The sequence below is a fragment of the Salvelinus fontinalis genome, chromosome 11 (assembly GCF_029448725.1).
Source record: "Salvelinus fontinalis isolate EN_2023a chromosome 11, ASM2944872v1, whole genome shotgun sequence".
In the NCBI taxonomy this organism is placed as follows: domain Eukaryota; kingdom Metazoa; phylum Chordata; class Actinopteri; order Salmoniformes; family Salmonidae; genus Salvelinus; species Salvelinus fontinalis.
This window is the reverse complement of record NC_074675.1, coordinates 966,480-991,236: the sequence shown is the minus strand read 5'-3', so window position 1 is coordinate 991,236 and position 24,757 is coordinate 966,480. Positions and strand designations below refer to the sequence as shown.

The 24,757-nt window shown below is 47.6% G+C and overlaps 1 protein-coding gene across 7 annotated transcripts in view; it reads left to right on the top strand.

The window, feature by feature from the left end:
• Positions 1 to 24,757, top strand: part of lmo3 (LIM domain only 3) — a 140,278-nt gene that overhangs the window by 7,352 nt on the left and 108,169 nt on the right. For 6 of the 7 annotated variants that reach the window (XM_055937152.1, XM_055937151.1, XM_055937150.1 and 3 more), the window contains exon 2: positions 2,393 to 2,606. In XM_055937152.1, coding sequence (XP_055793127.1) covers positions 2,401 to 2,606 — 206 coding nt within the window. In that variant the 5' untranslated portion in view covers positions 2,393 to 2,400. Of the gene's footprint in view, positions 1 to 1,694; positions 1,794 to 2,392; positions 2,607 to 24,757 lie in introns of those variants that run through there. The other variant, XM_055937147.1, reaches the window with a different exon arrangement.

The window sequence follows — 24,757 nt, the reverse complement described above, 5'->3', positions numbered from 1 at the left end:
CAGAGGAGGCAATGCTGTAGCATCCGAATGATTGAGCCTACCCACTGGGCACAGACGTTAATACAACGTCTATTCCACGTCGGTTCAACGTCGTTTTTTAAAAATAACGTGGAAACAACTCTAAATTCAAAAAGTGGGTAGGCTATATAAAATATATATATTTAGGTCGCAGAAAGCAACTGTAATTTCCTTCCGTTTATGGAAAATTGATATTTTCGACGCTTCCCCTCCCTCGGCAGTCGGTGGAAAATCGACGTGGCCCAAAATGCAGCTATCCCGACGGCACGTAATAGCGCTCCTGTTGCTTTGAGAAAGTCATCCGGTGGGGAATCAATTCCGACGGGGTCCTAAACCTATGCAGAGTGAGAGGAGGGAACTGTTACCTCTTTGGGTTGTTTGGTTGGTAATGAGGTGCGGTGACTTTGTTGTGCTAACGGGGATGAGACGGGGCGGTGTGCGGTTGAGTGGTATTAAACAACGGGCGCGCAGAACACAACTCAATCAGGCCAATTAGCGGATCAACCGTTTAAAACGCAACAGACAGAACACGGGAGGGGGGCTTCGCTCATTACGGCGGAAACCGTTTGTTGTGTGTCCTTGGCGTAGTCTCCCCTTCTGATTTAAAAAAAGCATTTGAATAGGATGTGAATGAGAGCTTTCAGGAAAAGCACTAGTCACTATTGTGTTATGTGAGTAATGTACAGCCTGGCCTGGTAGAATGACCCTGACTCAGACCCCGGTGGAAGGTCTTGATAACGGAACGATAGGGTTTTGATGCATCATTGCCATGGTTGTGTTAGCATTGTAGTGAACAGTGTTCACACATATCAGGAAGATCATTGTCATATACCTTCTGTGTAGGGGATCATTTGGCAGTAGTTGAATTAGTTTAGATTAGAGTATTGTATTGTCTGTTTTCAATAGAGTGTTGTATTTGTAGATGCTGGGTTATGTCATCGTACCACTTGTTACTATGTAATAATCCGTTGTCAACCAGGAAACTGTTGTCAACAAGGAAACTGTTGTCAACAAGGAAACTGTTGTCAACCAGGAAACTGTTGTCAACCAGGAAACTGTTGTCAACAAGGAAACTGTTGTCAACAAGGAAACTGTTGTCAACAAGGAAACTGTTGTCAACCAGGAAACTGTTGTCAACCAGGAAACTGTTGTCAACCAGGAAACTGTTGTCAACCTGGAAACTGTTGTCAACAAGGAAACTGTAGCCTATTCCTCATACAGTTTTGGTGGAACAGAGTATTTTTGACAACGAGGCCACAAAACACATAAACAAATAATTGTTTGCAAACAGTCCTACACTCTTCACGGCATAACAAATACATTTAAAGCTCAGCCCTGGACACAGCTGAAAGAGGAACGTTCAGAGTGAGTGTGAGTGTGTGTGTGCCTGCGAGCGTGTATGTGTGTATGTGCCTGCGAGCGTGTGTGTGTGTGTGCATGCGAGCGTGCGTGCGTGTGTGTGTGTGCATGCCAGACAGCGTGTGTGTATGGTAAATAGGGGGTAACAAAGGGAAGCGGGGGTAGGCTCCCCTCCTCAGGTCTGAGCTAGAATACTAATTGAGGGCTAGTACGGGCCCCCCTCGCAACCTCAACAAAGCCGTTTCACACCCCCGTGTAGACACCTAACAATACCCAGAAACCTGCACTACTTAGACCACTCCCTGTCCCACTAGAGAGAGAGAGAGAGAGAGATAGAGAGAGAGAGAGAGAAAGAGAGGAGGACAGGGAGAAAGAGTGGAGATTTGTAGGAATGACTTTTGGATCCATGGCTTCATGTATGTATCTTTGTGTGTGTGTGTTTGTTGTGTGTGTGTGTGTGTGTTGTGTTAAGAATGCAATTCTACAGTGTGTTTTTTTCTATATATTTGCTCAGGATGTCCCCCAATGTTTATCAGTGGAGCTGTTTCTCTTGGCCACTATCAAGTTAGCATCATCTGAGAACTAACAGTTAGCATAGCATTATCTGAGAACTAACAGTTAGCATAGCATTATCTGAGCACTAACAGTTAGCATAGCATTATCTGAGCACTAACAGTTAGCATAGCATTATCTGAGCACTAACAGTTAGCATAGCATTATCTGAGCACTAACAGTTAGCATATCATTATCTGAGCACTAACAGTGAGCATAGCATTATCTGAGCACTAACAGTTAGCATAGTATTATCTGAGAACAAACAGTTAGCATAGCATTATCTGAGCACAAACAGTTAGCATAGCATTATCCCTGTTTGTTTTTCACTGGTCTAATGTGCTCTTCTCCTCCACCCCCTTCGGATGTACACATGGCCACCGTCCAGCATGCGACAGAGACACTGTTCAAAGTGTTCATTGTTCTTCATCGCTCTGACATCTTTCTTCTCTTCTCCTCCCAGGTATACAAATGCTCTCCGTCCAGCCGGACACCAAGCCAAAGGGCTGTGCCGGCTGCAACCGGAAGATTAAGGACCGCTATCTGCTCAAGGCCCTGGATAAATACTGGCACGAGGACTGTCTCAAGTGTGCCTGCTGTGACTGCAGGCTGGGAGAGGTGGGCTCCACGCTCTATACCAAAGCCAACCTCATTCTCTGTCGGAGAGATTACCTACGGTAAGAGACAATACTTCTGATTGCCACACCGCTGTCCTGTAAACGGTGCATTCTATCCACACACCACCACCAATTCCACAAGTCCACTCGGCTATCTTCACATTTGTTGTTCCAGCATCTTTGGCACAACGAAGTAGAGACCTGGTTAGCTACCTTTAGATTAATCCCAGTGAAGTAGAGACCTGGTTAGCTACCTTTAGATTAATCCCAGTGAAGTAGAGACCTGGTTAGCTACCTTTAGATTAATCCCAGTGAAGTAGAGACCTGGTTAGCTACCTTTAGATTAATCCCAGTGAAGTAGAGACCTGGTTAGCTACCTTTAGATTAATCCCAGTGAAGTAGAGACCTGGTTAGCTACCCTTAGATTAATCACAGTGAAGTAGAGACCTGGTTAGCTACCTTTAGATTAATCACAGTGAAGTAGAGACCTGGTTAGCTACCTTTAGATTAATCCCAGTGAAGTAGAGACCTGGTTAGCTACCCTTAGATTAATCACAGTGAAGTAGAGACCTGGTTAGCCACCTTTAGATTAATCCCAGTGAAGTAGAGACCCGGTTAGCTACCTTTAGATTAATCACAGTGAAGTAGAGACCTGGATAGCTACCTTTAGATTAATCACAGTCAAGTAGAGACATGGTTAGCTACCTTTAGATTAATCACAGTGAAGTAGAGACATGGTTAGCTACCTTTAGATTAATCCCAGTGAAGTAGAGACCTGGTTAGCTACCTTTAGATTAATCCCAGTGAAGTAGAGACCTGGTTAGCTACCTTTAGATTAATCACAGTGAAGTACAGACCTGGTTAGCTACCTTTAGATTAATCCCAGTGAAGTAGAGACCTGGTTAGCTACCTTTAGATTAATCACAGTGAAGTACAGACCTGGTTAGCTACCTTTAGATTAATCCCAGTGAAGTAGAGACCTGGTTAGCGACCTTTAGATTAATCACAGTGAAGTACAGACCTGGTTAGCTACCCTTAGATTAATCATTTTACAGTACCTGTTTCCTTGTTGTGTTATAGATGTTAGAGGGGTTAGGGGTGTTAAGTTAGAGGTGTAATTGGGGTTAGGGGTGCCGCTGCTATACATTGAGGCCAGAAAAGCGGTTCTTTGTAATCCTCCCATCGTTTAAATCTGCCTTCAATGACTTCCTCTTGGCTTCAATGGAGGTGTTGAAACGAGGAGGGGACTGTGTTCAGTTGAGGACCACCCTGTATTCTCGTCTCCCTGAAGGGACCTCAGCCCCAACCCAGCTGTATGCTAGAGTCCTACCTGCTGTGCTACAGCCAGCTGCCCCCTTTAAAACCCTTAAATAGCTTCTGAAGGTTAAGAAACAATAGCTACAGTACTGTAGTCTCTGTGTAAGGACTTTTTCTTTGTGACGAGTCTGTGGTTTAAAGAGAGCTGAAACAATAGCTCTGTAGCTCCTAGTTTAACACTGCTTTAGGACCGGTGTACCGTCCATGGGACGGTTGAGCTAATGTAGGCTAATGCGATTAGCATGAGGTTGTAAGTAACGAGAACGTTTCCCAGGACATAGACATATCTGATATCGGCATAAAGCTTAAATTCAAACACAATGTTGAACATGAAAAGTTATTGATAAACAAGTTATGCACATTTGGGCAGTCTTGATACAAAATTTTGAACAGAAATGCAATGATTCATTTGATCAGTCTAAAACTTTACATACACTGCTGCCATCTAGTGGCCAAAATCTAAATTGCACCTGGGCTGGAATAATACATTATCGCCTTTCTCTTGCATTTCAAAGATTATGGTACAAAAAAATACAAAATAACGTTTTTTTTTTTCTTTCTATTGTCTTTTACCAGATCTATTGTGTTATATTCTCCTATATTCCTTTCACATTTCCACAAACTTCAAAGTGTTTCCTTTCAAATGGTACCAAGAATATGCATATCCTTGCTTCATAGCCTGAGCTACAGGCAGTTAGATTTGGGTATGTCATTTTAGGCGAAAATGGGAAAAAAAGGGGTGGATCCTTAATTAAAGACATCTGAAACTATAGCTCTGTAGCTCCTAGTTTAAAGGGACTTCTACTTCCCCAGAGTCAGATGAACTCATGGATACTATTTTTATGTCTCTATGTGCAGTTTAAGGGAAGTTGCTAACTAGCACTAGTGCAATTGCGACCTAGCGTTACCGTCGCGCTAACGCTAGTTAGCATTGCCTCGCGAATCTACCTCTAACTTCCTTCATACTGGACACAGACACATAAAAATGGTATCCACGAGTTCATCTGACTCTGGGGAAGTAGATAAAGAGCCTCATTGCCAAAATCCCGATGTATTCCTTTAAAGGAGAGCTGAGGAGGGTCAGCCTCTCTGACTTTTTTTCTTGCCACAAGCATCCGGGTGAACGATGTCCTATAATCTGTCTGTCTAACACGACAACCGTAGATCACAGTAACACGTATTCTCAGCTGCTCTCATCCGATAGGCTACTCTTTAGTAGCACGGTAATATACTCTCATTACCTTCGACAGAGACGAGGAGACGGGCTGCTTGCTGTTGAAACTCTCGTCTGTCCTCGGAGAGCCGTTTCATTGTCCCCTGTTCAACACTGGACAGTGTTTTGTCAACCGGTTTGCATATAGTGACATTCCACCCTGAGCTCCTGGGTTGGCCTCCAAATCAAATCACATCAAAGTTTATTTGTCACGTGCGCCGAATACAACAGGTGTAGAACTTACAGTGAAATGCTGAATACAACAGGTGTAGAACTTACAGTGAAATGCTTACTTACAGGCTCTAACCAGTGGTGCAAAAAAGGTATTAGGTGAAGACTAGGTAGGTAAATAAATAAAACAACAGTAAAAAGACCGTGAAAACAGTAGAGAGGCTATATACAGTAGAGAGGCTATATACAGTAGAGAGGCTACATACAGTAGAGAGACTATATACAGTAGAGAGGCTATATACAGTAGAGAGGCTACATACAGTAGAGAGGCTATATACAGTAGATAGGTTATATACAGTAGAGAGGCTATATACAGTAGAGAGGCTATATACAGTAGAGAGGCTATATACAGTAGAGAGGCTACATACAGCAGAGAGGCTATATACAGTAGAGAGGCTACATACAGTAGAGAGGCTACATACAGTAGAGAGGCTATATACAGTAGAGAGGCTATATACAGTAGAGAGGCTACATACAGTAGAGAGACTATATACAGTAGAGAGGCTACATACAGTAGAGAGGCTATATACAGTAGAGAGGCTATATACAGTAGAGAGGCTACATAGAGTAGAGAGGCTACATACAGCAGAGAGGCTACATACAGTAGAGAGGCTATATACAGTAGAGAGGCTATATACAGTAGAGAGGCTACATACAGTAGAGAGGCTATATACAGTAGAGAGGCTACATACAGTAGAGAGGCTACATACAGTAGAGAGGCTATATACAGTAGAGAGGCTACATACAGTAGAGAGGCTACATACAGTAGAGAGGCTATATACAGTAGAGAGGCTACATACAGCAGAGAGGCTATATACAGTAGAGAGGCTATATACAGTAGAGAGGCTATATACAGTAGAGAGGCTACATACAGCAGAGAGGCTACATACAGTAGAGAGGCTATATACAGTAGAGGCTATGTAGAGAGGCTATATACAGTAGAGAGGCTATATACAGTAGAGAGGCTACATACAGTAGAGAGGCTATATACAGTAGAGAGGCTATATACAGTAGCGAGGCTATATACAGTAGAGAGGCTATATACAGTAGAGAGGCTACATACAGCAGAGAGGCTACATACAGTAGAGAGGCTATATACAGTAGAGAGGCTACATACAGTAGAGAGGCTACATACAGTAGAGAGGCTACATACAGTAGAGAGGCTATATACAGTAGAGAGGCTACATACAGTAGAGAGGCTACATACAGTAGAGAGGCTATATACAGTAGAGAGGCTACATACAGTAGAGAGGCTACATACAGTAGAGAGGCTATATACAGTAGAGAGGCTACATACAGCAGAGAGGCTATATACAGTAGAGAGGCTATATACAGTAGAGAGGCTATATACAGTAGAGAGGCTACATACAGCAGAGAGGCTACATACAGTAGAGAGGCTATATACAGTAGAGGCTATGTAGAGAGGCTATATACAGTAGAGAGGCTATATACAGTAGAGAGGCTACATACAGTAGAGAGGCTATATACAGTAGAGAGGCTATATACAGTAGCGAGGCTATATACAGTAGAGAGGCTATATACAGTAGAGAGGCTACATACAGCAGAGAGGCTACATACAGTAGAGAGGCTATATACAGTAGAGAGGCTATATACAGTAGAGAGGCTGCCTACAGTAGAGAGGCTACATACAGCAGAGAGGCTACATACAGCAGAGAGGCTACATACAGCAGAGAGGCTATATACAGTAGAGAGGCTACATACAGTAGAGAGGCTATATACAGTAGCGAGGCTATATACAGTAGAGAGGCTATATACAGTAGAGAGGCTATATACAGTAGCGAGGCTATAAAAGTTGCAAGGCTACATACAGACACCGGTTAGTCAGGCTTATTGAGGTAGTGTGTACATGTAGATATAGTTAAAGTGGCTATGCATATATGGTGAACAGAGAGGAGCAGCAGCGTGAAAGAGGGGTTTGGGGGGGGGAGGGGTGGGGGGCACACAATGCAAATAGTCCGTGTAGCCATTTGATTACCTGTTCAGGAGTCTTATGGCTTGGGGGTAAAAACTGTTGAGAAGCCTTTTTGTCCTAGACTTGGCACTCAGGTACCGCTTGCCATGCGGTAGTAGAGAGAACAGTCTATGACTGGGGTGGCTGGAGTCGTTGACAATTTTTAGGGCCTCCCTCTGACATCGCCTGGTGTAGAGGTCCTGGATAGCAGGCAGCTTAGCCCCAGTGATGTACTGGGCCGTACACACTACCCTCTGTAGTGCCTTGCGGTCGGAGACCGAGCAGTTTGTATCAGGACATCATGTATGTAACATGTAGAGACATGGGGTTTGTCTCAGGACATCATGTATGTAACATGTAGAGACATGGGGTTTTTCTAAGGACATCATGTATGTAACATGTAGAGACATGGGGTTTGTCTCAGGACATCATGTATGTAACATGTATAGACATGGGGTTTGTCTAAGGACATCATGTATGTAACATGTAGAGACATGGGGTTTGTATCAGGACATCATGTATGTAACATGTAGAGACATGGGGTTTGTATCAGGACATCATGTATGTAACATGTAGAGACATGGGGTTTGTATCAGGACATCATGTATGTAACATGTAGAGACATGGGGTTTGTATCAGGACATCATGTATGTAACATGTAGAGACATGGGGTTTGTATCAGGACATCATGTATGTAACATGTAGAGACATGGGGTTTGTATCAGGACATCATGTATGTAACATGTAGAGACATGGGGTTTTTCTAAGGACATCATGTATGTAACATGTAGAGACATGGGGTTTGTCTAAGGACATCATGTATGTAACATGTAGAGACATGGGGTTTGTCTCAGGACATCATGTATGTAATATGTAGAGACATGGGGTTTGTCTCAGGACATCATGTATGTAACATGTAGAGACATGGGGATTGTCTCAGGACATCATGTATGTAACATGCATGTTTAGTGAGCTCATCAGGCTATCTCAGAGATGCGACGGGCTCATAAGCAGCGCTTTGCTCGGCGCCGTTTGCATTGAAAGCAAAGCAGAGCGACACGGTCCATTTAATTTCTGCATCGGGGATGAGAGGGGGTGGGGGGTGGGGGGTGGGGGGGGGTGGGGGCTCGTCTCTCTTAAAGCTGCGGAACACAAAAAGGCATCGGGGAGTCACTCCTGTGAAGTACTGCCGAAGGGGTTATGACACAGATTAGTCTTCCGGAAAGTTAGGCTCATTAACTAGGTCCTTCCTTCCTTGCACAGGCCTCTTGAAACACAGAGCAGAAGAGAAACAGTTAGCAGGTGTACTGTATGTTCTGGGATGGTATTCAGACACGTATCTGGTGATGTTTTCAGCCTCAGAAACAGGTTGGTAACGTTCAAATTCCCGTAGCTATACAGAACATCAGAACAGATCCTTTTAATAGCATCATTATTCACCCAGTCCATGTGTTTACCCAGAATCCTCTCTGTGACATGTTTTCACATCAGCAGACATGTTATTAATAACCCGGTCGATGTGTTTACCCAGAATCCTCTCTGTAACATGTTTTCACATCAGCAGACATGTTATTAACCCAGTCGATGTGTTACCCAGAATCCTCTCTGTGACATGTTTTCACATCAGCAGACATGTTATTAACCCAGTCGATGTGTTTACCCAGAATCCTCTCTGTAACATGTTTTCACATCAGCAGACATGTTATTAACCCAGTCGATGTGTTTACCCAGAATCCTCTCTGTAACATGTTTTCACATCAGCAGACATGTTGAAAGACCAGGCACCATTTAGTATAAAGGGAAGACCAAGGCTTGTAGTGGAAGAGTCTGTACAGGCTAAGGACAAGACCAAGGCTTGTAGTAGAAGAGTCTGTACAGACTAAGGAGAAGACCAAGGCTTGTAGTGGAAGGGTCTGTACAGGCTAAAGAGAAGACCAAGGCTTGTAGTGGAAGAGTCTGTACAGGCTAAAGAGAAGACCAAGGCTTGTGGAAGAGACTGTACAGGCTAAGGACAAGACCAAGGCTTGTAATGGAAGAGTCTGTACAGGCTAAGGACAAGACCAAGGCTTGTAGTGGAAGAGTCTGTACAGGCTAAAGAGAAGACCAAGGCTTGTAGTAGAAGAGGCTGTACAGACTAAAGAGAAGACCAAGGCTTGTAGTGGAAGAGTCTGTACAGGCTAAGGACAAGACCAAGGCTTGTAGTGGAAGAGTCTGTACAGGCTAAGGACAAGACCAAGGCTTGTGGAAGAGTCTGTACAGGCTAAAGGGAAGACCAAGGCTTGTAGTGGAAGAGTCTGTACAGGCTAAAGAGAAGACCAAGGCTTGTAGGGGAAGAGTCTGTACAGGCTAAGGACAAGACCAAGGCTTGTAGTGGAAGAGTCTGTACAGGCTAAAGAGAAGACCAAGGCTTGTAGGGGAAGAGTCTGTACAGGCTAAGGACAAGACCAAGGCTTGTAGTGGAAGAGTCTGTACAGGCTAAAGAGAAGACCAAGGCTTGTGGAAGAGACTGTACAGGCTAAGGACAAGACCAAGGCTTGTAATGGAAAAGTCTGTACAGGCTAAGTACAAGACCAAGGCTTGTAATGGAAGAGTCTGTACAGGCTAAAGATAAGACCAAGGCTTGTAGGGGAAGAGTCTGTACCGGCTAAGGACAAGACCAAGGCTTGTAGTGGAAGAGTCTGTACAGGCTAAAGAGAAGACCAAGGCTTGTGGAAGAGACTGTACAGGCTAAGGACAAGACCAAGGCTTATAATGGAAAAGTCTGTACAGGCTAAGGACAAGACCAAGGCTTGTAATGGAAGAGTCTGTACAGGCTAAGGACAAGACCAAGGCTTGTAGTGGAAGAGTCTGTACAGACTAAGGACAAGACCAAGGCTTGTAGTGGAAGAGTCTGTACAGGCTAAGGACAAGACCAAGGCTTGTAGGGGAAGAGTCTGTACAGGCTAAGGACAAGACCAAGGCTTGTAATGGAAGAGTCTGTACAGGCTAAGGACAAGACCAAGGCTTGTAGTGGAAGAGTCTGTACAGACTAAGGACAAGACCAAGGCTTGTAGTGGAAGAGTCTGTACAGGCTAAGGACAAGACCAGGGCTTGTAATGGAAGAGGCTGTACAGACTAAGGAGAAGACCAAGGCTTGTAGGGGAAGAGTCTGTACAGACTAAGGAGAAGACCAAGGCTTGTAGTAGAAGAGTCTGTACAGGCTAAGGAGAAGACCAAGGCTTGTAGGGGAAGAGTCTCTACAGGCTAAGGAGAAGACCAAGGCTTGTAGGGGAAGAGTCTCTACAGGCTAAGGAGAAGACCAAGGCTTGTAGGGGAAGAGTCTGTACAGGCTAAAGAGAAGACCAAGGCTTGTAGGGGAAGAGTCTGTACAGGCTAAGGAGAAGACCAAGGCTTGTAGTGAAAGAGTCTGTACAGGCTAAGGAGAAGACCAAGGCTGGGTCACAAATGGCACCTTATACCCTACTACACAGTGCACTGCTATGGCCCCTGATAGAAAGTAGTGCACTGTATAGGGAATAGAATACAATTTGGGTTGAAGTCCAATTCCAGCATGTTATTCTTTCATCTTCAAAGTTCAAGGTGCTTTGCTATTCGGTTAGTGGCACACACACGCACGCACGCACACACACACACACACACACACACACACGCACACACACATAACCACACACTCATATCACACACACACACACACACAACCACACACACACATACACACACACACACACACATAAACACACACACATAATTACACACACACACACACGCACACACATAACCACACACACACACACACACATACCACACACACACAACCACTCCACTCCCCTTCTGATCAGATTTGCAGACTAGAGCAACAAAGAAACCCAGCCGACCTCGATCTGAAGCAGTTGATGCAGGACCGCAACATCACAACAGACTAGCCTTTTCACACACACACACACACACACACACACACACACACACACACACACACACACACACACACACACACACACACACACACACACACACACACACACACACACACACACACACACATAACCACACACACACACACACACACACACACACACACACACACACACACACACACACACACACACACACCCACACACACACACACACACACACTGAACATATCTCTCTCTGTATTCTCTGTTGATGTTGTAACGTCCTTGTAGAGCTAGGATGGTATAGACCTGCGGTGTTTATCTTGTAGAGCTAGGATGGTATAGACCTGCGATGTTTATCTTGTAGAGCTAGGATGGTATAGACCTGCGGTGTTTATCTTGTAGAGCTAGGATGGTATAGACCTGCGATGTTTATCTTGTAGAGCTAGGATGGTATAGACCTGCGGTGTTTATCTTGTAGAGCTAGGATGGTATAGACCTGTGGTGTTTATCTTGTAGAGCTAGGATGGTATAGACCTCCAATGTTTATCTTGTAGAGCTAGGATGGTATAGACCTGTGGTGTTTATTTTGTAGAGCTAGGATGGTATAGATCTGCAGTGTTTATATTGTAGAGCTAGGAATGTATAAACCTGTGGTGCTGGTGATGAGGTGGTATAGACCTGTGGGGCTGGTGATGGGGTGGTATAGACCTGTGGTGCTGGTGATGGGCTGGTATAGACCTGTGGGGCTGGTGATGGGGTGGTATAGACCTGTGGTGCTGGTGATGGGCTGGTATAGACCTGCTGGTGATGGGGTGGTATAGACCTGTGGGGCTGGTGATGGGCTGGTATAGACCTGTGGTGCTGGTGATGAGGTGGTATAGACCTGTGCGGCTGGTGATGAGGTGGTATAGACCTGTGGGGCTGGTGATGGGGTGGTATAGACCTGTGGGGCTGGTGATGGGGTGGTATAGACCTGTGGGGCTGGTGATGGGGTAGTATAGACCTGTGGGGCTGGTGATGGGGTGGTATAGACCTGTGGGGCTGGTGATGAGGTGGTATAGACCTGTGGGGATGGTGATGGGGTGGTATAGACCTGTGGGGCTGGTGATGGGGTGGTATAGACCTGTGGGGCTGGTGATGGGGTGGTATAGACCTGTGGGGCTGGTGATGGGGTGGTATAGACCTGTGGTGCTGGTGATGGGGTGGTATAGACCTGTGGGGCTGGTGATGGGGTGGTATAGACCTGTGGTGCTGGTGATGGGGTGGTATAGACCTGTGGTGCTGGTGATGAGGTGGTATAGACCTGTGGGGCTGGTGATGGGGTGGTATAGACCTGTGGGGCTGGTGATGAGGTGGTATAGACCTGTGGGGCTGGTGATGGGGTGGTATAGACCTGTGGGGCTGGTGATGAGGTGGTATAGACCTGTGGTGCTGGTGATGGGGTGGTATATACCTGTGGGGCTGGTGATGGGGTGGTATAGACCTGTGGGGCTGGTGATGGGGTGGTATAGACCTGTGGGGCTGGTGATGGGGTGGTATAGACCTGTGGGGCTGGTGATGGGGTGGTATAGACCTGTGGGGCTGGTGATGGGGTGGTATAGACCTGTGGTGCTGGTGATGGGGTAGTATAGACCTGTGGGGCTGGTGATGGGGGTAGTATAGACCTGTGGTGCTGGTGATGGGGTGGTATAGACCTGTGGGGCTGGTGATGAGGTGGTATAGACCTGTGGTGCTGGTGATGAGGTGGTATAGACCTGTGGGGCTGGTGATGGGGGTAGTATAGACCTGTGGGGCTGGTGATGGGGTGGTATAGACCTGTGGGGCTGGTGATGGGGTGGTATAGACCTGTGGGGCTGGTGATGAGGTGGTATAGACCTGTGGGGCTGGTGATGAGGTGGTATAGACCTGTGATGCTGGTGATGAGGTGGTATAGACCTGTGGGGCTGGTGATAGGGTGGTATAGACCTGTGATGTTGGTGATGAGGTGGTATAGACCTGTTGGGCTGGTGATGAGGTGGTATAGACCTGTGGGGCTGGTGATGGGGTGGTATAGACCTGTGGGGCTGGTGATGGGGTGGTATAGACCTGTGGGGCTGGTGATGAGGTGGTATAGACCTGTGGTGCTGGTGATGGGGTGGTATAGACCTGTGGGGCTGGTGATGGGGTGGTATAGACCTGTGGGGCTGGTGATGGGGGTAGTATAGACCTGTGGGGCTGGTGATGGGGTGGTATAGACCTGTGGGGCTGGTGATGAGGTGGTATAGACCTGTGGTGCTGGTGATGGGCTGGTATAGACCTGTGGTGCTGGTGATGGGGTGGTATATACCTGTGGTGCTGGTGATGAGGTGGTATAGACCTGTGGTGCTGGTGATGAGCTGGTATAGACCTGTGGTGCTGGTGATGGGGTGGTATAGACCTGTGGGGCTGGTGATGGGGGTAGTATAGACCTGTGATGTTGGTGATGAGGTGGTATAGACCTGTTGGGCTGGTGATGAGGTGGTATAGACCTGTGGTGCTGGTGATGGGGTGGTATAGACCTGTGGTGCTGGTGATGAGGTGGTATAGACCTGTGGTGCTGGTGATGAGGTGGTATAGACCTGTGGTGCTGGTGATGAGGTGGTATAGACCTGTGGTGCTGGTGATGGGGTGGTATAGACCTGTGGGGCTGGTGATGAGGTGGTATAGACCTGTGGTGCTGGTGATGAGGTGGTATAGACCTGTGGTGCTGGTGATGAGGTGGTATAGACCTGTGGGGCTGGTGATGAGGTGGTATAGACCTGTGGTGCTGGTGATGGGGTGGTATAGACCTGTGGTGCTGGTGATGGGGTGGTATAGACCTGTGGGGCTGGTGATGAGGTGGTATAGACCTGTGGGGCTGGTGATGAGGTGGTATAGACCTGTGGGGCTGGTGATTGGCTGGAGGGAAACAGGAAGTACTGAGATTACATTTTCTATTACATTTGAGACGTTCTGTCAAAAGTCAATGATTCTATCCTTCAATTATAACCCTCTACCCGTCCCCCCCCTCAGAATCAATCTGCCGGTGCTAAGCAGGGTGGGATGTTATTAAAGCAGACACGTCCAGGGTTAATAGAATTCCTCAGGGGTCTACAACACAGTGGGCCGAGTCCCTAATGCTGCCCTATTCACTATACAGTGCACACCGCTTTATATTTGCACCAGGAGGGACCCATAAGGGTTCTGTTCCAAAGTAGTGCACTATATAAAGGGGAATAGTATGCTATTTGTGACAAACTGAGCGATGGAACCCCCCCTCCCCTCCCCAGTGGAGAAATAATAATCCCCTTTCGCAACACGACGCACCTAAAACCTAATGAGACGAGGAGAGAGGAAACGTGGGTCTCAACCGCCAAGTTACACCATGTTCCCTATTCCCTATTATAGTGCACTACTTTAGACCAGAGCCCTATTCCCTATTATAGTGCACTACTTTAGACCAGAGCCCTATTCCCTATTATAGTGCACTACTTTAGACCAGAGCCCTATTCCCTATTATAGTGCACTACTTTAGACCAGAGCCCTATTCCCTATTATAGTGCACTACTTTAGACCAGAGCCCTATTCCCTATTATAGTGCACTACTTTAGACCAGAGACCTATTCCCTATTATAGTGCACTACTATAGACCAGAGCCCTATTCCCTATTATAGTGCACTACTTTAGACCAGAGCCCTATTCCCTATTATAGTGCACTACTATAGACCAGAGCCCTATTCCCTATTATAGTGCACTACTTTAGACCAGAGCCCTATTCCCTATTATAGTGCACTACTTTAGACCAGAGCCCTATTCCCTATTATAGTGCACTACTTTAGACCAGAGACCTATTCCCTATATAGTGCACTACTATAGACCAGATCCCTATTCCTTATATGGTGCACTACTTTAGACCAGAGCCCTATTCCCTATATAGTGCACTACTTTAGACCAGAGACCTATTCCCTATATAGTGCACTACTTTAGACCAGAGCCCTATTCTCTATATAGTGCACTACTTTAGACCAGAGCCCTATTCCTTATATGGTGCACTACTTTAGACCAGAGCCCTATTCCCTATATAGTGCACTACTTTAGACCAGACCCCTATTCCCTATATAGTGCACTACTTTAGACCAGAGCCTTATTCCCTACATAGTGCACTACTTTAGACCAGAGCCCTATTCCCTATATAGTACACTACTTTAGACCAGGGCTCATTTGGGGAATAGGGTGCATTCAGATATAGGGAAGGAAATGTTGTGGGCCCATTTTTAGAGAGTCTTTTGGTGATTATAATGGTACTGCTACTGTTTATGTATATCCTGCTGATATGTACTGTTTGGTACAGCCTGATAAGACTGGGAGAGAGAGAGAGAGAGAGAGAGAGAGAGATGGGAGGGAGAGGAAGAGAGAGAGAAGATAGAGAGAGAATATAGAGAGAGATAGAGAAAGAGAGAGAGAGGGAAGAGAGAGAGAGAGAGAGAGAGAAAGAAAGAGAGAAAGAAAGAGAGAGAGAGAGAGAGAGAGAGAGAGAGAGAGAGAGAGAGAGGAGAGAGACATTGAAGTTAGAAATTCAGAGGACCACTGGTTCCAGGTCATCTACAAGACCCTGCTAGGTAAAGTCCCCCCTTATCTCAGCTCGCTGGTCACCCTAGCAGCACCTACCCGTAGCACGCGCTCCAGCAGGTATATCTCTCTAGTCACCCCCAAAACCAATTCTTCCTTTGGACGCCTCTCCTTCCAGTTCTCTGCTGCCAATGACTGGAACGAACTACAAAAATCTCTGAAACTGGAAACACTTATCTCCCTCACTAGCTTTAAGCACCAGCTGTCAGAGCAGCTCATAGATTACTGCACCTGTACATAACCCATCTACAATTTAGCCCAAACAACTACCTCTTTACCTACTGTATTTATTTATTAATTTATTTTGCTCCTTTGCACCCCATTATTTCTATCTCTACTTTGCACTTTCTTCCACTGCAAACCAACCATTCCAGTGTTTTTTAGTTTTTATTTTACTTGCTGTGTTGTACTCACTTCGCCTCCATGGCCTTTTTATATTTTTATTTATTTATACATATATCTGTTTGCCTTCACCTCCCTTATCTCACCTCACTTGCTCACATTGTATATAGACTTATTTTTTTTCACTGTATTATTGACTATATGTTTGTTTTACTCCATGTGTAACTATGTGTTGTTGTATGTGTCGAACTGCTTTGCTTTATCTTGGCCAGGTCGCAATTGTAAATGAGAACGTGTTCTCAATTTGCCTACCTGGTTAAATAAAGGCTAAATAAAAAAATAAAAAATAAAATGGATAGAGAAACAAACCAGGCAGCCTACAGTGGCTGCATCCCAATTGACAGTTTTCTATGGCTCTAGTCAGGGCGCTATAAAGGTATAGTTACCTACAGACAACACACACCAACACTGCTCGCTCGCCCGCCTCTCGCCCACCCGCCTCTCTCCCACCCGCCTCTCGCCCACCCGCCTCTCTCCCACCCGCCTCTCGCCCACCCGCCTCTCTCCCACCCGCCTCTCTCCCACCCGCCTCTCGCCCACCCGCCTCTCGCCCACCCGCCTCTCTCCCACCCGCCTCTCGCCCACCCGCCTCTCTCCCACCCGCCTCTCTCCCACCCGCCTCTCGCCCACCCGCCTCTCTCCCACCCGCCTCTCACCCACCCGCCTCTCTCCCACCCGCCTCTCGCCCACCCGCCTCTCTCCCACCCGCCTCTCGCCCACCCGCCTCTCGCCCACCCGCCTCTCTCCCACCCGCCTCTCGCCCACCCGCCTCTCTCCCACCCGCCTCTCGCCCACCCGCCTCTAGCCCACCCGCCTCTCGCCCACCAGCCAAGGCCAAGGCCGAGACCGTCAACGCCAAAAGCTGTTGCTGCGTCGGTTAATGAAAACTGTAAATTTCAGGCATCCGTTTAAAAAAACAAAAAACAGCACCACTTATTTATTTATTTATCTATTCATTCCTTTTTTTTTAATCCAACTTCAATTTTCCTCGAAACTGTTTTTTTTACAAAGATTGTGAATGCAGGCAAACTCACAGAGACGTCAACATGGTGGCAGAGCTGGATTTATTAGCTGCGGATTGGAGAGCTGGCTAACAGTGAGAGATAACCAAGGGTACGTCTCAAATGGAACATACTAGTCCCTACATAGTGCACTACATTTGACCAGAGCCCTATGGGTAGTGTACACTACATTGGACCAGAGCCCTATGGGTAGTGTACACTACATTGGACCAGAGCCCTATGGGTAGTGTACTACATCTGACCAGAGCCCTATGGGTAGTGCACTACATTTGACCAGAGCCCTATGGGTAGTGTGCACTACATTTGACCAGAGCCCTATAGGTAGTGCACTACATTAGACCAGAGCCCTATAGGTAGTGCACTACATTAGACCAGAGCCCTATGGGTAGTGCACTACATTTGACCAGAGCCCTATGGGTAGTGTGCACTACATCTGACCAGAGCCCTATAGGTAGTGCACTACATTGGACCAGAGCCATATAGGTAGTGCACTACATTAGACCAGAGCCCTATAGGTAGTGCACTACATTAGACCAGAGCCCTTTGGGTAGTGCACTACATCTGACCAGAGCCCTATAGGTAGTGTACTACATTTAACCAGAGCCCTATGGGTAGTGCACTACATTTAACCAGAGCCCTATAGGTAGTGCACTACATTAGACCAGAGCCCTATAGGTAGTGCACTACATTAGACCAGAGCCCTATGGGTAGTGTGCACTACATTTGACCAGAGCCCTATGGGTAGTGCACTACATCTGACCAGAGCCCTATGGGTAGTGCACTACATCTGACCAGAGCCCTATGGGTAGTACACTACATTTGACCAGAGCCCTATAGGTAGTGCACTACATTAGACCAGAGCCCTATGGGTAGTACACTACATTTGACCAGAGCCCTATAGGTAGTGTACTACATTTGACCAGAGCCCTATAGGTAGTGCACTACATTTGACCAGAGCCCTATAGGTAGTGCACTACATTTGACCAGAGCCCTATGGGTAGTGTACTACATTTGACCAGAGCCCTATGGGTAGTGTACTACATTGGACCAGAGCCCTATGGGTAGTGTACTACATTTGACCAGAGCCCTATGGGTAGTGTACTACATTTGACCAGAGCCCTATGGGTAGTGTACTACATTTGACCAGAGCCCTATGGGTAGTGTACTACATTTGACCAGAGCCCTATGGGTAGTGCACTACTTTAGACCAGAGCCCTATGGGTAGTGCACTACTTTAGACCAGAGCCCTATGGGTAGTGCACTACATTTGACCAGAGCCCTATGGGTAGTGCACTACATTTGACCAGAGCCCTATGGGTAGTGCACTACATTTGACCATAGCCCTATGGGTAGTGCACTACATTTGACCATAGCCCTATGGGTAGTGTGCACTACATAGGGAACATCGTGTACTGTAAGACTCAGTCCAACACCTAGGGCCCGGTGCAGTGCTGTTAATAACTTGTATTTCCTCTCATTCAGAAGCATCTTTGTGGTCCACAACCCAGAGTGAATAAACACGTATGTAAATGACTACTGAAATATCTCTCTCTCTCTCCCTCTCTCTGTCTCTCTCTCTCTCTCTCCCTCTCTCTCTCCCTCTCTCTCTCCCTCTGTCTGTCTCTATCTCTGTCTCTCTCTCTCTCTCTATCTCTGTCTCTCTCTCTCTCTCTCTATCTCTGTCTCTCTCTCTCTCTCTCTCTCTCTCTGTCTCTCTCTCTGTATCTCTGTCTCTCTCTCTCTCTCTCTCTCTCTCTCTCTGTCTCTCTCTCTGTATCTCTGTCTCTCTCTGTCTCTCTCTCTGTATCTCTGTCTCTCTCTCTGTCTCTCTCTCTCTCTGTCTCTCTCTCTCTCTCTCTCTCTCTCTCTCTCTCTCTCTCTCTCTCTCTCTCTCTCTCTCTCTCTCTCTCTCTCTCTGTCTCTCTCTCTGTCTCTCTCTGTCTCTCTCTGTGTCTCTCTCTGTGTCTCTGTCTCTCTCTGTCTCTCTCTCTCTCTCTCTCTCTCTCTCTCTGTCTCTCTCTCTGTCTCTCTCTCTCTGTCTCTATCTCTGTCTCTCTTTCTCTCTCTCTCTCTCTCTGTCTCTCTCTCTCTCTCTGTCTCTCTCTCTGTATCTCTGTCTCTCTCTGTCTCTCTCTGTCTCTCTGTCTCTATCTCTCTCTGTCTCTCTCTCTCTCTCTCTCTCTCTCTCTCTCTCTCTCTCTCTCTCTCTCTCTCTCTCTCTCTCTCTCTCTCTCTCTCTCTCTCTCTCTCTATATGTCGTGTGAAGCATAGTGAAGCGTATTGTCGGTTTTTATAGTCGAAGCGCTCGACTGGAACAGAGTGTCATGTCCATCTCTTACGAACGCCCCTCAGACAGGCGTAGCCCCAGGAGGAACCGAACGCTTACAGGAAGGAATCTGTACTAGTAGGATGACAGAGAAGAAGAAGAAGAGAAACGGAGGATGACAGGGTGAATCTGTAACATCACAGAGACAAACAGAGGATGACAGGGTGAATCTGTAACATCACAGAGACAAACGGAGGGTGACAGGGTGAATCTGTAACATCACAGAGAGAAACGGAGGATGACGGGGTTAAATCTGTAACATCACAGAGAGAAACGGAGGATGACGGGGTGAATCTGTAACATCACAGAGAGAAACGGAGGATGACAGGGTGAATCTGTAATATCACAGAGAGAAACGGAGGATGACAGGGTGAATCTGTAATATCACAGAGAGGAACGGAGGATGACGGGGTGAATCTGTAACATCACAGAGACAAACGGAGGATGACGGGGTGAATCTGTAACATCACAGAGAGAATCGGAGGATGACAGGGTGAATCTGTAATATCACAGAGAGAATCGGAGGATGACAGGGTGAATCTGTAACATCACAGAGACAAACGGAGGATGACGGGATAAATCTGTAACGTCACAGAGAGAAACGGAGGATGACAGGGTGAATCTGTAACATCACAGAGAGAAACGGAGGATGACAGGGTGAATCTGTAACATCACAGAGAGAAACGGAGGATGACAGGGTGAATCTGTAACATCACAGAGAGAAACGGAGGATGACAGGGTGAATCTGTAACATCACAGAGAGGAACGGATGATGACGGGGTGAATCCTGCTGCTGTAAAGGACAGCTGCGCATCTGGTCTACGCTGGTCCTTAAAGGGAGACGAAGTGGCCTGAACATTACAGAGAGAAAAGAATAGCTGCAGTCCGATCCCCAAACTCAGGGCATAAGTCCCCCTCCCTGAACACAGCTCTCCTGCAGGACAGCACCAGCCCTCCTCAGAGACCCAGGTGAGGCCCAGTGTACACAGCTCTCCTGCTGGACAGAACCAGCCCTCCTCAGAGACCCAGGTGAGGCCCAGTGTACACAGCTCTCCTGCTGGACAGAACCAGCCCTCCTCAGAGACCCAGGTGAGGCCCAGTGTACACAGCTCTCCTGCTGGACAGAACCAGCCCTCCTCAGAGACCCAGGTGAGGCCCAGTGTTGGTCAACGGCTCTCCTCCCAGTCTCTCCTCTCTGCTGCCTGAAAGAATCACGTCTTCTCCCTTTTAATGTCCAAGGGCAGACTAGAGGTTCAGCTCCTCGTTACCACAGCAGGACGTCCTCCACACCTCTACTACCCACAGCGGGACGTCCTCCACACCTCTACTACCCACAGTAGGACGTCCTCCACACCTCTATTACACACAGCAAGACGTCCTCCACACCTCTACTACCCACAGCGGGACGTCCTCCACACCTCTACTACCCACAGCAAGACGTCCTCCACACCTCTATTACCCACAGCAGGACGTCCTTCACACCTCTATTACCCACAGCAGGACGTCCTCCACACCTCTACTACCCACAGCAAGACGTCCTCCATACCTCTACTACCCACAGCAAGACGTCCTCCATACCTCTACTACCCACAGCAGGACGTCCTCCACACCTCTACTACCCACAGCAGGACGTCCTCCACACCTCTACTACCCACAGCAGGACGTATTCCACACCTCTACTACCCACAGCAGGACGTACTCCACACCTCTACTACCCACAGCAGGACGTATTCCACACCTCTACTACCCACAGCAGGACGTATTCCACACCTCTACTACCCACAGCAGGACGTATTCCACACCTCTACTACCCACAGCAGGACGTCCTCCTCACCTCTACTACCCACAGAAGGACGTCCTCCACACCTCTACTACCCACAGCAGGACGTCCTCCACACCTCTACTACCCACAGCAGGACGTCTCCCACACCTCTACTACCCACAGCAGGACGTCCTCCACACCTCTACTACCCACAGCAGGACGTATTCCACACCTCTACTACCCAAAGCAGGACGTCTCCCACACCTCTACTACCCACAGCAGGACGTATTCCACACCTCTACTACCCACAGCAGGACGTCCTCCTCACCTCTACTACCCACAGCAGGACGTCCTCCACACCTCTACTACCCACAGCAGGACGTCCTCCACACCTCTACTACCCACAGCAGGACGTCCTCCACACCTCTACTACCCACAGCAGGACGTCCTCCACACCTCTACTACCCACAGCAGGACGTATTCCACACCTCTACTACCCACAGCAGGACGTCCTCCACACCTCTACTACCCACAGCAGGACGTCCTCCACACCTCTACTACCCACAGCAGGACGTATTCCACACCTCTACTACCCACAGCAGGACGTCCTCCACACCTCTACTACCCACAGCAGGACGCCCTCCACACCTCTACTACCCACAGCGGGACGTCCTCCACACCTCTACTACCCACAGCAGGACGTCCTCCACACCTCTACTACCCACAGCAGGACGTCCTCCACACCTCTACTACCCACAGCAGGACGTCCTCCACACCTCTACTACCCACAGCAGGACGTCCTCCACACCTCTACTACCCACAGCAGGACGTCCTCCACACCTCTACTACCCACAGCAGGACGTCCTCCACACCTCTACTACCCACAGCAGGACGTCCTCCACACCTCTACTACCCACAGCAGGACGTCCTCCACACCTCTATTACCCACAGCAAGACGTCCTCCATACCTCTACTACCCACAGCAAGACGTCCTCCATACCTCTACTACCCACAGCAGGACGTATTCCACATCTCTACTACCCACAGCAGGACGTCCTCCAAACCTCTACCACCCACAGCAGGACGTCCTCCACACCTCTACTACCCACAGCAGGACGTCCTCCACACCTCTACTACCCACAGCAGGACGTCCTCCTCACCTCTACTACCCACAGCAGGATGTATTCTACACCTCTACTACCCACAGCAGGACGTCCTCCACACCTCTACTACCCACAGCAGGACGTCCTCCACACCTCTACTACCCACAGCAGGACGTCCTCCACACCTCTACTACCCACAGCAGGACGTATTCCACACCTCTACTACCCACAGCAGGACGTATTCCACACCTCTACTACCCACAGCAGGACGTCCTCCACACCTCTACTACCCACAGCAGGACGTCCTCCACACCTCTACTACCCACAGCAGGACGTTCTCCTCACCTCTACTACCCACAGGAGGACGTCCTCCACACCTCTACTACCCACAGCAGGACGTCCTCCACACCTCTACTACCCACAGCAGGACGTATTACACACCTCTACTACCCACAGCAGGACATCCTCCACACCTCTACTACCCACAGCAGGACGTCCTCCACACCTCTACTACCCACAGCAGGACGTCCTCCACACCTCTACTACCCACAGCAGGACGTCCTCCACACCTCTACTACCCACAGCAGGACGTCCTCCACACCTCTACTACCCACAGCAGGACGTCCTCCACACCTCTACTACCCACAGCAGGACGTCCTCCACACCTCTACTACCCACAGCAGGACGTCCTCCACACCTCTACTACCCACAGCAGGACGTCCTCCACACCTCTACTACCCACAGCAGGACGTCCTCCACACCTCTACTACCCACAGCAGGACGTCCTCCACACCTCTACCACCCACACGACTATTCCTTACAACGGTTTGGGCTCAATTCAAATTAAAGTCAGTCAGATAAGGAAGTGATTTGAATTTAAAAGACATACTTTTCAACAACAGAAAATTGTTGACATGAACATCTTCTCCCTTTTCAGTTTTATTGAGAAGTCATAAAAAATAGTCGTCTCTTTTTATTCAATCATTGAATTGGAATTTCAGTTTACTTCCTGAAATGACTCTGCCTTCAATTCTACTTGGACGTTACTCCCTCCTATCTCTGAAGGGTACAGGGGAAATTCTCAGTTATACCCCCTCTGCTATTCACCCGGTCACACTGAGACCTAATTATATTCTCCTCTCTTTTGTTACTTCGTGGAAAGGACCGGGACACAACGTGACATTTAACCTCAACGCTCATGCAGCGGACACTAGATGTTTATGTTTGAAGGTATCAGGGAAGAATCAAGAGGAACGTTTTCGTTGTCGTCGGACTGTCAGCAACAGTATCCGTGTTTACTCCTCTGTCTTTATAAATCGATGTGGTGTATTTCCCCCAATGATGAATCTGCTGGAGTCCAGTTGAGGAGGACATCGGATTCTGCAAGGTTGACTTCAGAAAGGGTCTTCGATGGGACGGACGTCCGGGGTCATGTTGTTTAGAAAGGGTCTTCGATGGGACGGACGTCAGGGGTCATGTTGTTTAGAAAGGGTCTTCGATGGGACGGACGTCCAGGATCATGTTGTTTAGAAAGGGTCTTCGATGGGACGGACGTCCAGGATCATGTTGTGTTTCTCTCCTCTGTGACTGTGACTGGGATGTCATAGTTTCGGAGTTTAGGGAGGGAGGGTAGAAGGACTTTCTGTTTGTGAAGAATGCTGAACGGTTCCACAGCCTACTGTGAAGGTGAATGCTGTTAAGGGAAAGGTTTTAAAGCCTACTGTGAAGGTGAATGCTGTTAAGGGAAAGGTTTTAAAGCCTACTGTGAAGGTAAATGCTGTTAAGGGAAAGGTCCTAAAGCCTACTGTGAAAGTGAATGCTGTTAAGGGAAAGGTTTTAAAGCCTACTGTGAAGGTGAATGCTGTTAAGGGAAAGGTTTTAAAGCCTACTGTGAAGGTAAATGCTGTTAAGGGAAAGGTCCTAAAGCCTACTGTGATGGTGAATGCTGTTAAGGGAAAGGTTTTAAAGTCTACTGTGAAGGTGAATGCTGTTAAGGGAAAGGTTTTAAAGTCTACTGTGAAGGTGAATGCTGTTAAGGGAAAGGTTCCACCGCCTACTGTGAAGGTGAATGCTGTTAAGGGAAAGGTTTTAAAGCCTACTGTGAAGGTGAATGCTGTTAAGGGAACGGTTTTAAAGCCTACTGTGAAGGTGAATGCTGTTAAGGGAACGGTTTTAAAGCCTACTGTACACACACTAAACACACACTGTACACACACACACACACACTGCACACACATACTGCACACACACTGTACACACACTAAACACACACTGTACACACACACACACACACACTGCACACACATACTGCACACACACTGTACACACACACACACACTGT